The following is a 13,590-nucleotide window of genomic DNA, read 5'->3' as shown; positions in this document are numbered from 1 at the left end:
TTCAGGCTGTGTTCATGCAACCAACCCCAGTCCTCTCCCTGGGATCTGACTTCTGAAGCCCGAGACTCAGCTCCTAGCCCCGCCCGCCCTGGCAGGTGAGCAGACAAGCCTCTCGGGCTGGTGAGTGCTGGTCGGCATCAATCCTCTGTGCGGGAATCTCTCAGCTTTGCCCTCTGCACCCCTGTTGCTGCGCTCTCCTCTGTGGCTCCGAAGCTTCCCCACTCCGCCACCCACAGTCTCCGCCCACAAAGGGGCTTCCTAGTGTGTGGAAACTGTTCCTCCTTCACAGCTCCCTCCCACTGGTGCAGGTCCCATCCCTATCCTCTTGTCTCTGTTTATTCTTTTTTCTTTTGCCCTACCCAGGGACGTGGGGAGTTTCTTGCCTTTTGGGAAGTCTGAGGTCTTCTGCCAGCATTCAGTAGGTGTTCTGTAGGAGCTGTTCCACATGTAGATGTATTTCTGATGTATTTGTGTGGAGGAAGGTGATCTCCACGTCTTACCCTTCCTCCATCTTGAAGGTCTCCTTGGTTCTAATCAGTTCATGTTATGCCCTCGGGCTATGTCATTCTTTCAGTGGTTGTGCCCTGCCCCCCTTCCCTCCTGCTTCACAAGTAGAAGAAAAGAGGAGGGGATGGCAGCCATTAAAAAAAAAAAAAAAGAAAGAAAGAAACCTTGCTATTTGTGACAACATGGATGAACCTTGAGGGTATCATGCTAAGTGAAGTAAGTCAGAGAAAGACAAAAATTGTGTGACCTTACTTATATGTGGAATCCAAAACACAAAACAAAGAAACACAACAATGAAAACCAACTCATAGATACAGTGGTTGCCAGAGGGGAGAAAGGTGGGAGGGGCAAAATAGGTAAAAGGGATTAAGAGGTACAAACCTCTATTTATAAAATAAATAAGCCTTGGAGACTTAATATACAGCATAAGAAATGGGTCAGTAATATTGTAATAACTTTGTATGGGGACAGATGGTTATTAGTCTTACGGTGGTGATCATTTCATAATGTATACAAATGTGAAATCCCTATGTAGTACACTTGAAAATGACAAAATATTGTACATCAACTATATTTCAATTAAAAAAGAAAAAGGAAGGAATGAATGAAAGGATATGATTAGTCTAAACTTGAGAGACCAGAGAAGGCTTTACAAAGTGGCTAATGCTTGAACTGATTCTTGAAGAATGAGTAAGAATTTATTAGGTGAAGTTGGAAATGACATATAATATGTACAAAGAGAGGCACATAGACTTGAAACATCTTTGTGCATTTGGGGATTCCAGTAGTTTGGAATGGTTGGAGCGATGTTAGGAGTTGTGTGTCAGGTTATGAGGTTGAAACAGGTTGACAGGAGCTAGATGGATAGGAAATTGGATTTCTATCTTGTTGGTGACAGCCGTCAAAGGGTTTTTAAATATTTGTTCACTCCTAGGATATTTATTAAACACCAACTATGACAAGTGCTAGACTTAAACAGCAGTGAATAAGACACTGCTGTGACCCTTACAGTCTAGAGGTGGAGTTATAGCCAAATTCTACCCATCTTTTAAGGCCCAGCCCTTCTGACGAGGTTTGTTCAACTATCCCAGCTTTATGAATTTCCCCCCCTTTGGTATTTATGGTCAATTTATACCCAATTTCAAATCAAATTAACTGTGTGTTGAATAATGATTATGTGTCTTCTCTTCCTAGTGCTTCTTCCCCCATCTTCTTTTTTGCAGAGAGTAGGGCTTAAACTGTGCTGTAGGATATAGCACAATTGTAAGCATATATAATATTTCAGTAGATATTGATTAGAATTGTGGGATGGAAGAAAAATCAGAGAGGGCAATGTAGGAAACAAGCTTGGAAAGTATGGAAGTTGGGGAGAAGAAGATTTTTGTTTGTTTTTTTTAAGAAATGAGTTGAAATTGGCTGTCACTTTCCTATGGCTGTGTGTGCCTCCCTGGTTTTCATGACTTACGATGGATACCCTCCATCCACCTATTGAGGATCTTATGAAGTTTCCATTTGGTTGGCATGTTACTGAGGCAACCCAGGCTACATTTGGCTCTGAAAGTGCAATCTGTCTATATTAATCTTAAGTACATATCTAGAATTCTTTTGTAAAGAACTCATCCTCATCAACCAGGGCTCTGTGAAAACCCTAAAATTTGTTTTATGTAGGAAAGGCCAGATATGTTCTTAATTATTTTTCTTTATTAGTTGCTAATATTTTGGACTTAAAAAAATTTTCTTGAAACATAAACCTCTAGAAAAGTTGCAAGTATAGCACAAAGAACTTTTTTTTCCCCTCTGAAACCGTTTAAGAATAAGTTGCTGAACTGATGGCCTATCACTCCTCCATAGTTTAGGGTATTTTTTCTATGAAGGCATTTTCCTATACAACCACAATACAACAATCAATATTAGGCAATTAACATCGATACAATACAAATATTTAATTACTGCCATTCAGGATTTGCCAGTTGTCCCTAAAACGTCCTAAAAAGCAAAATGACCCAGTCCAGAATCAAGTGTTACATTTAGTTGTCATATCCCTTTAGTCTCTTTCAGTCTAGGTCTGTCACAGAAATCATGCTGTGTTACTGTCATTGCATCCTATCAGATGGTGCATGATTTCAGTTGGTTCCATTACTGGTGATACTAACTTTGGTCACTCGACTAAAGTGGTATTTTATTTGTCAGTCTTCTTCACTACAGAATTATCCATTTTCTCTTTATATTTTTTAATTTTTGAAACAGCTTTATTGAGATAAAATTGACATGCAGTACACCTGACATACTTAAAATGTATAATTTGTAAAGTTTGGACATATGTTTACACCCATGAAACCATCACCACAATTGAGATAATGAACAAATACTTTGCTCCCAAAAGCTTCCTTGTGCTTCTCGGGAGCCCTGTCCTCTCACTCTTCCTGATCTCTCCTTCAGCCTCTTCAGGCCACCACTCATCTGCTTTCTATAGCTATATATCAGTTTGCATTTTGTTGAATTTTATAAAAGTTGATTCATACAGTCTGTACTCTTATTTTTTTTTTTTTTTGTGGCCTGGCTTCTTTGACTCAGCATAATTATTTTGATTCACCCGGTAGGTCATTCGTTTTAATTTTTGAGTAGTGTTCCATTGTATGGGAATACCGCAGTTTGTTTATCCTTTCATCTGTTGATGGAAATTTGGATTGCTTCCAGTTTTTGGCTGTTACTCTTTATAATTAATTGCTGCTTTATGATGATGTACTTAGAGACCATGTAAGTCTCCTGTTCCTCACTAAACTTTGAATTTATGCGTTTATATATTGATACTGGTATGTGGTCACAGATTCCTAATTTATTCAGTAGATTATAATTGTTACTATAATTGTTTTGATGCTCAAATTGTCCCAGATTTGGCCAGTTGGAGCTTGTTGAAATTGGCTTCTGTGCGCTTTCAACATATCTTTGGGCACTTCTTTATTTTCTGACATAAGAAGATGCTTTAGCCTTATTTGCTCTGGCCCTGGAATCAGTAATTTCTCCAAGGAGCTCTGGTTCCTTTTAAAGCCTTTCAACAGACATAGCTGGAAAGTATGTGTATATGTATATATAAGTACATGTACACATCTGTATCTATTTCTATATTTATCTTTGTATTAAAAACCACAAATTTACATAATCTCCAATTCCAATCCAATATCACAGGGCTTATTTTAGTCTTCTCTCTTCCAAATTTCTAACTCTTTTCTTTGACAGTGAAAAACCAGGCTCCCATTAACCTCAATATGAGTACTTGTACAGTCTTCCCAGCCATACCTCTACTGTGCAGGCTGCTCCCTTGGCTCTGACCTTGGGTAACACACAGCTTAATCCTTGACCTGGCTCTGTTGACTGTTGGTTAAGTCCCTGGCCCTGTTGAGCACGCCAGTTGAGACCCCAGCCCCGCAAACATATTGCTCTAGTCTCTGACTGATCCCCAGCCCCAGCAGACTCTCCGGGTGAGCCCTGGACCTTGCAAACATGCTGGCTGAGTCTTTGGTCAAGTCACCAGTCCTGGTTTTAGGAACGCATAAGTCATGTCTCAAACTTAGGGCAAGCACCCAGCTGAGGCCCTTGTTGAGACTTTGTTTTTGGCAAACATGCTGGTTGAATCCCCATTCAGACCAGGCCCCAGAAGACATGCCTGTTAAGTCCCTGACCCTGACCAAAGAGCTCCAATTAAAATTTAACCTTACAAAGTGTTTATAATGGTATTTATATCTTTTTCTTAAACTGGAGATCTTGTTTCTAACAATATTAATGTAATTACTTGTTTTACTTTACATATAAAATGTTTCAATGGGGAAAAAGTAGTCTTTTCAGCTGGGACAAGTGGGTAACCACATGCAAAAGAATGAAATTGGACCCTTACCTTATACTGTCTACAAAAGTTAAATTTAAGTGGATTAGAGACCTAAATGAAAGGGCTAAAACTATAGGACTCTTAGGAGAAAATATAGGGGTAAATCTTTATGACCTTAGATTTGGCAACAGATTCTTAAATATGACACGAAAAGCATGAGCAACAAAAGAAAAAAAATAGATACGTTAGACTTCATCAAAATTTAAAAAACTTTTGGGTTTCAAAGGACACTATCAAGAAAGTGAAAAGACAAGCCATAGAATGGGAGAATATATTTGCAAATCATATATATCATAAGGGACTTGTATCTGGAATATGTAAAGAACTCTGACAACCCAATTATAAAAAAAAAAGACCCAATTAAAAATGGGCAAAGGATCTAAGCAGATGTTTATCTAGAGAAGACATAAGTACATGAAAGAATGTTCCATATCGGGCTTCCCTGGTGGCGCAGTGGTTGAGAGTCCGCCTGCCGATGCAGGGGACGTGGGTTCGTGCCCCGGTCCTGGAAGATCTCACATGCCGTGGAGCGGCTGGGCCTGTGAGCCATGGCCGCTGAGCCTGCGTGTCCGGAGCCTGTGCTCCGCAACGGGAGAGGCCACAACAGTGAGAGGCCCGCGTACCGCAAAAACAAAAACAAAAACAAAAACAAAAAAAAAGTTCGATATCATTAGCCATTAGGGCAGTGAGAATCAAGACCATGGTGAGATGTAAGTTCACACTCCCACGACTGGCTATAATAAAAAAAGTGAGATAATAACAAGTATTGTTGAGGACGTGGAAAAATTGGAACACTGCTGGTGGAAATGTATAATGGTACAGCCATTTTGGAAGACAGTTTGGCAGTTTCTTAAACAGTTAAGTACAGAATCACCATCTGATCCAGCAGTTCAACTCCTAGGTATATACCCAAGAGAAATGAAAACGTAGGTCCATACAAAACCTTGTATATGAATGTTTATAGCAGCATTATTTGTAATAACTAAAAGATGGAAGTGTCCATCAAGTGATATATGGATAAACAAAATATTGTATATCCATACAGTGGATTCCATTGTAGTATTATTTAGCCATAAACAAATGAAGTGCTGATACATACTACAACACAAGTGAACCTTGAAAACATCATACTAAGTTATAGAAGCCAGTTATGACAGACTACATAGTATATGATTTCATTTATATGAAATGTCCAGAATAGGCAGATTTAGAGTCAGAAAGTAGATTAGTTGTATTTAGGGCTATGGGAGGGGTGGGCGGAGGAGAGTGATAGCTAAAGGGTTCAGGATTTATTTTTGAGGTGATAAAAATGTTTTAGAGTTGACTTGTGATGGTTGCAGATTTCTTGGAATATACTAAAAGCCATTGAGTTTCACACTTCAGGTTGTTGGGCTTGTACGCATGTGAATTATCTAAATAAAGCTGTTGAAAAATTTAACCTTGCATGTACAGCATAGTGACTATAGTTAATAATTCTGTATCGAAAGTTGCTGAGAGAGTAGGTCTTAAAAGTTCTTATCACAAGAAAAAAAACTTGTAACTGTATGTGGTGATGGATGTTAACTAGACTTACTGTGGTGATCATTTTGCAGTATATACATATATTGAATCATTATGTTTTATACCTGAAATTAATATCATGTTATATGTCAATTTTATTTCAATAAAAAGGTGAAAAAAAGATTTAACCTAGGAATTTCTTAAAATGTCCAAAACCAAAATGAAGTCAATTGTATAACTTTACTAAAAATGTTAAAGACATACTGTTTTCTTGAATAGGATGATCAGTATCGTAAAGATGCTAATTGTGCAATTACAGTAAGTGCAATTACATTTTGAAGAGAGAATATGCAAATTGATTTTGGAAGAAAAAGTATGTAAGAATAGTCAAGAGGATTTTTAAAGAGAAAAATAATGATGCAGACTTTCCCTTAGATATAAAAGTTACTCTAAAACTATAGTAATTTCAACAGTATGATAGTAGTAAAGAAATAATATGATATAAAAAAATTTAACCTTGCAGTGTATCAATATCTTTGATTTCATATTTATATCCTTCTTCTCTTAAACTGAAAATCTTGTTCCTAACAACATAAACATAATTACTTACTTGCTTTGTTGTATATATCAAAAGTTTCAAAACAATGCCAGCATTCCTACTAACAATAAGACCACTGAATAAGGCTCAAGATTTCTTTGCAACTCTCTTTGCCCCTAGAATATGTTACCTTAAGGATGTATACTATGCTCTAAGGCAAAACATTTTAAAGACATTTGCAATAATTCTTTCCCTTGTCACCAACTTGTTATATAGTTAGAGTTATATTTTTCCATTTGTTTTCAATTTTTAGGGATTGATGTTTTTATTTTTGATTTTTTGAATATATAAAATAATTACGTGATTCCAGAATCAGAACTCTTCAGAGAAGAGTCAAGGTCAAGTTAAGGTCTCTTCAGAGAAGTTTCTCATCTATCTCTGTTTTCCTTCTACCCTATTCTCTCTTTTTCCCTTTATTAGTTTTATTAATTTTTGGTTTATTCTTCTAGTTTTCTTTTTGCTCTTTGGTATTCTCCCTTCCTTCATGTTACACAAAATATTTTATATATATATATATATATAACATAAAATATATTTTATGTATATACACACGTATACACACACACATTGCTGTTTGGGACTTTATTTCCTTAATTTTTTTTTTTTTTTTTTAAAGCTGAAAACCAAATCCTGTTCTTTTAATCATTTTTTTTTTTTTTAGATGTTGGGGGTAGGAGGTTATTAATTAATTTATTTATTTTTGCTGTGTTGGGTCTTCGTTTCTATGCGAGGGCTTTCTCTAGCTGTGGCAAGTGGGGGCCACTCTTCATCGCAGTGCGCAGGCCTCTCACTGTCGCGGCCTTTCTTGTTGCGGATCACAAGCTCCAGATGCGCAGGCTCAGTAGTTGTGGCTCACGGGCCTAGTTGCTCCGCGGCATGTGGGATCCTCCCAGACCAGGTCTCGAACCCGTGTCCCCTGCATTAGCAGGCAGATTCTGAACCACTGCGCCACCAGGGAAGCCCCTCCTTAATGTATTTTGAAGATCATTCCTTTTTACAGCTGTCTAATATTCTAGTATGTTGGTGTTTCATAGTTCATTCACCTGTCTTCTTTTGACAGACGTGAGACCTCTGGACTATGTCCAATCTTCTGCTGTGTTTGGATCCTCGAAGGTAGACTTTAAAAATTAGCTGAGGCAAACAGGAGCCCCAGGTTCCCCTAAGTGGCAAAAGCTTCTATTCCTCATGTATTATAATTTGCACTCTTACTTTTCCCTACCCTTTGTTATATTCCGGAGGGCTAGTTCTACCTGTCCATTCATGTCCAATTTTGCTGCCAAATGAGGTCAGTTCAGATCTTTTCCCCCAAAACAAATTGCAAAAACACTTTAGGTTTGCGGGGATTTAAAAAAATTTCATCATTGCAGATAAGGGATTTTGGATGTATAATAGGCTAAGATAAGCAGTATCTTATAAATGGATGACAGGGTAGTCGATAAATGTCTGACTTGGCAAACTTTGATGCCAGAAAGAAGGGCTTATGTGAACCGTAAAGGCTCTGTGGCATGAGCAAGATGGTCTAAGGTCATTGTGGTTGAAGCAGAGAGCGGACAGTGTGGGAGGTGGAGGTCCAGGACTGTATAGGATATGATAGGGGATGTTTAGGAATTTTGTTTTTATCCTAAGAGCAATGGGAATCAGTTAAATGGCTTTAGCTAGGGCATGTTTGATCAGTTTTATTGATGGTTATGCTGTATATTTAAGAAATTAAATAATCCTGTACGTGTTTGTCTAGTTAATATCCATGAGATTCAGCTTCTCATGAGAATGTTGTCACTAGGATGATGGGGTTGCTTTTGGGGAAACACCAATTCTCTACCTTTTCATTGCTCTTTACTCTTCTAAGTTTTATGTCTTTATCAGTAGCTTAATTAACATTGGAAAGTATCTCTGCTGAAGCAGATACAGTACTTCCAGCAGCTTTCAACTTTTACTCTAAATCAGAAGCTTTAAAAATAGATAAAATTCTCAACGCTCCTTCACACTTGTTCATAAAGAGACTTGGCCTTCTTCCTTTCCACACTCCAAAGATGTACTGTTTTTTGAAGTCTGAAACTGCAGTGTTGGGTTATGATCCTTGGCTTTTTCCTGTCTGTCTTTGGGCAATGTTTTCTCATTTTTCTCTACCTAGGGGAGGTATGGAGGTAATAAAAGTTATGTTTTGGGGGACTTCCCTAGTGGTGCAGTGGTTAAGAATCCGCCTGCCAATGCAGGGGACATGGATTCAAGCCCTGGTCCAGGAAGATCCCACATGCCGTGGAGCAACTAAGCCTGTGTACCACAACTACTGAGCCTGCGTTCTAGAGCCCATTAGCCACAACTACTGAGCCCGCATGCCACAACTACTGAAGCCTGTGCACCTAGAGCCCGTGCTCCACAACAAGAGAAGCTACCCCAATGAGAAGCCCGTGCACTACAATGAAGAGTAGCCCCCACTTGCTGCAACTAGAGAAAGCCCATGCGCAGCAACGAAGACCCAACACAGCCAAAAATAAATAAATAAATAAATTTATTTTTAAAAGTTATGTTTTTGTATACTAAAAGTTATTTAAAGTAATTTAGCAGTTCAGTTTTAGCAAACATATCTTGGTGATAAACTCTGCTTCTTTTTACTTGGAAATATCATTATTTCACTCTCCTTGAATTGTCAGCTAAAGGATTCTAGGTTCATAGTTATTTTCTCTCAGTACCATGAAGATATTAATCTGTTTTCTTCTGATTCCACTGTTGGCATTGAGAAATCAGGCGTTGGTCCAACTATTCTTCGTTTGTGTGCATTTTTCCTTTTGCTGTTCTTAAGATCTTGTCTTTATATTTGGCATTCTTTAGTTTGACTGTTACTGGACTAGGTGTGGATTTCTCTTTATCTTGTTAGGGATTTAGTGGGCTTCCTGATTCTGAGATTTAGTTTCTTTCCACATCTCTGGAAATGCTTAGCCATTGTCTCTTCAAATATCATCTCTTCTTCATTATCTATTTTCTCCTTCTAGATCTTCAGACACATTAGAACTTCTCATCTGCATCCTCAACGTTCTTTAATTCTTTTATTTTCTATCTCTTTGTTGCCCTGTGTTGCCTCCTGAATAATTTTATTTAGATCTATCTTCTAGTTCTCTGGTCTGTCCATTTAATTTTTAATTTTAATTAAAGTGTTTTTTCTAAACTATTTTTGGTTTCTTTTCTGATTTGCCTGGTAGATTTCTATAGTTTCTTTTTCCTTGTTCATATTTTCTAGCCTTTTATTTTTTGAAACCTATTGAATATTTCATGTATGGGTATCTCACAATTTCAGCCTCTGAAGGCTTTGAAGGTGTGTTTCTGCCTTTTGCTGTTTCTGCTAATGTTCTGTTTTTTGGTGGTGGTTGTTGTTTTCTGTGAGCTCTTGTTCCTTGGAAATTTATCTGTGGGAATTCATTGAATCCTGGTTGAAGTTGCATTCCTACAAAAGAGGATTTTTCTTTGTTTGTGCTACTTCTCTGGGGACCTAAATTCTTGGCTTGAGGGGTAGGGTTTTTTTGTTTTTGTTTTTGCGGTATGCAGGCCTCTCACTGCTGTGGCCTCTCCCGTTGTGGAGCACAGGCTCCGCACGTGCAGGCTCAGCGGCCATGGCTCATGGGCCTAGCCGCTCCGCGGCATGTGGGATCTTCCCGGACCGGGGCACGAACCTGTTGTCCCCTGCATCGGCAGGCGGACTCTCAACCACTGCGCCACCAGGGAAGCCCTATTTGTTTTTGTGGGGTCTTTTTTTTTTTTTTTGACTGAATATTGTCTACAAATCTGTGTGAAAGCTAGCTTATGGTGATGAATTCTTGGGATAAATGTTTTCCCCTTTGCCCACTGCCATTTTCCTTTTTGACCTCTTCTGCGTGGCAGACCTAGTTCTTTTTAACTTCCATTGAAGACACAGTTCTTTGGGGCTCAGTTTTAAATGGAGCTCTTTGGCTAGATTGCCTACTTTGGGTAGGTTCAGGTCTGATCTTTTGACTTTGGTGCTCCTTGCAGCCATCAGAGTGGAATCCTCAGGTCCCTAAAGGTTTGGTAGGTAGCTTCCGGGCAGAATATGGCAGACTGTGTGCTTAATTCCTAAGGTTGCAGTTTTCATTTAGTTTTTGTCTTTTGATGATTCCTTATTTTGTTCTCAGCAGTCATTTTGTTCCCAACACAATCATTAACACAAAAATATATTAAAAATTTTAAATCCAGTTTCTTAAAGGTATTTTTATTGGGAGAGTAATTGGTCATGCTGGTGGAATTAAAGATTAAACTAATTCTTAAAAAAATTAGTATCTATCCTACTTTTTGAACAGTCTTTGACCCCTGAACATGTAAGAAATGCAGAAAAAGCACAGAAGTAGAAGATCAGAACCAATTGTACTAATATGTGTTTGTGTGTATACACACACACACACACACACACACACACATATATTTCTACAAGTAGGTAAGTGGGTAGGTAGGAGGGACGATAGATATACACATCTTGCTTTGAGCATTTATGTGACTTATGTGTTATTAGGACAGTTTAAATTTGGTGGTCCTCCCTAGACCTTTGTGAGTGATCACAGCATAACAAGCCTACTTAAGTGCAGAAATGGCCGTTTTGTGATATTTGAGAGAGGATTTTGAAAAACCTTAGGCAACATCCCTTAATACAGTTGGCATCCAGAACCTTTAGAGAAGATTACTGTCATTGACAATTAGGTGAAATTGTGTCATTTGTGAATTGTGCTAAGCTCATAGAAGGTTATATTTCTGAGAGTAGTGGCTAGACACTCAGGAATAATGGGCAGACAAAAGAAGAGAAAGTTTAAAAAGAAAAAGCACTCACTGACAGCATGGAGTATCATCAGATCCACCTTTTCTTGAGTTTGGTTTGCATGGAGGAAATCTGTTGAAGGATTTTCACAGTGAGGAGTTCGTGTTTGTATGCCTGTCTGCCTTTTGAAGTAAGACATGTACATCTTTTTTAAAAAAATTAATTTATGGCTGCATTAGGTCTTCGTTGCTGCATGCGGGCTTTCTCTAGTTGTGGCGAGCGGGGGCTACTCTTCGTTGCGGTGCGCAGGCTTCTCATTGCGGTGGCTTTTCTTGTTGCAGAGTGTGGGCTCTAGGCACGCGGGCTTCAGTAGTTGGGGCATGCGGGCTCAGTAGTTGTGGCTCACGGGCTCTAGGCACGCGGGCTTCAGTAGTTGGGGCATGCGGGCTCAGTAGTTGTGGCTCACGGGCTCTAGAACGCAGGCTCAGTAGTTGTGGCACATGGGCTTCGTTGCTCCACGGCATGTGGGATCTTCCCAGACCAGGGCTTGAACCCGTGTCCCCTACATTGGCAGGTGGATTCTTAACCACTGTGCCACCAAGGAAGTCCTAAGACATGTACATCTTGATTTAGTCTCTTTATTTGAGTTAAGAATCTCTTTAAAGGACTGACAGTATATAGAAAAACACTTTCTTTTTCAGACTCATTTTATTTTCAGTTCATGGTAAGACAAAGGATGTCTGTTTCTTAGCTGTAGGTTTCTGTCCGATTACTTGGTGAGAAAGTAGATTAGGTTTTGTAACATCATCTCTACACCTTTGTCCTTCCAATGCCAGCTCCCTCCTCCCGTTTTCCCAACAAGTTTGGATTCAAATTCTGGCTTTGTCATTTAACAGGTGAGGTGACTAGTCAGTAAGCGATGTAAGCTCAGTTTTCTAATGAGTTCAATGGGGTTAATGTCAACCCTAAAGACATCATTGTGAGAATTAACACAACATGTAAAATACGTAGTGCTGAGCAGAGTAGCCATCGATCAATGTCACTTCCCTCTCAGCTTGAATTACAGAAAACTGATTCTCAATTTTTGGACATTCTAAGTGTGTTTTCTATTCATTCATTATACTTTCATTCATGTAAACTGTTTTGTGCAATGCTGATCCTGTTCCGGGAACATTTGTGAAGGATAGTTTTTCAGGGATATTGTAGAGGGATGGATGAGGTGACCTGTTGGAAACTCCCTTGGTGTATGCCAACTAGCCCCTTTATTATATATAATTAATTTTGAAAATCATCTTATTTCAGATACCATGTTATTAGGCTATTATTCTCCCATCTTTTCATCTCATGTGTTTAGAGAAATAAAGTAGAATATGACTGCTAAGCCAATACTTATTCATTTTCTATTTGATACTCATATTGTCTTAGCTCTATATGGATATATATCTGTTTCTTCTTTTAAGGGAGAAATTCTACATTCTTTATGTGGAAAACTGTCTGTAAGCTGATCTGTTCATTAGATTTTCATATCGTTTAACTTTGCAGATTCACTTGGTATATTGTATCATCACCTTGTGTTGTCATATTTTTTTATTGTACGATTAAGACAAGTACTCTAAAATAAGAAAGAGTAGGGTTATGAATCATATCTCCTAGGATTGTGTGGAATAAAGGAGATAATGTATATAATATCCTTAGCTTGAAGCTTGGAACGTGTAAGTGCTCAGAGAATGCTTACTGTAAACTATTATTATATGTGTCTCTCATCTTCCAGATTTGAAATTCTTTAAGAGCAGGAACTATGTAATATATATATTTCATATATTATGGACTCAGTGTTTTACTTTATAATATATTTTTATTCTCATCATACTTTTCAATGTTTCATCTTTTGTCTTACAGTGATGAAACTAGAGGATCTGTTTGTAGATGATTCAGGTCGATATTTGGCTGTTCAGTTCCATCTGGAATGTGCATATATATTTTTATATTATTATGAATATAAAAAAGCAAAAGATCAGTTCAATATTGCTAAAGAGATCTGCAGATTACAAATTGATTTGACAGGTAAGATTTTTTTTGACGTTTTGTGGATAATTGATTTATTTTTATGATAAACTAATATATAATTGATAGTTTGGCTGTATTGTATGGTTGTATTTTATTATCTGTGTCCTCTTGTTTGCTTTACAAAAATAGATTTTATTTAAAAATTCATAGTTTTAGAACAAAGTTGAAATCATATACTTTATTCCTGTAGATGCCCATGTCTAGTTAGACATGTCAGTAGTATGTGGCAGCTGGGCAGTACACAAATGAACTTTGTGTATTTGGTTGTGCATGTGGGCT

The 13,590-nt window shown here is 38.1% G+C and overlaps 1 protein-coding gene across 2 annotated transcripts in view; it reads left to right on the top strand.

The window, feature by feature from the left end:
* The window catches only part of TTC27 (tetratricopeptide repeat domain 27), a 184,442-nt gene that overhangs the window by 29,500 nt on the left and 141,352 nt on the right, over window positions 1-13,590 (top strand). For both annotated transcript variants that reach the window (XM_060026853.1, XM_060026854.1), the window contains exon 6: window positions 13,144-13,308. In XM_060026853.1, coding sequence (XP_059882836.1) covers window positions 13,144-13,308 — 165 coding nt within the window. The remainder of the gene's footprint in view (window positions 1-13,143; window positions 13,309-13,590) is intronic.

Source organism: Delphinus delphis, chromosome 12 (assembly GCF_949987515.2).
Source record: "Delphinus delphis chromosome 12, mDelDel1.2, whole genome shotgun sequence".
Taxonomy (NCBI): Eukaryota; Metazoa; Chordata; class Mammalia; order Artiodactyla; family Delphinidae; genus Delphinus; species Delphinus delphis.
This window is presented reverse-complemented; position numbering and strand designations above follow the sequence as displayed.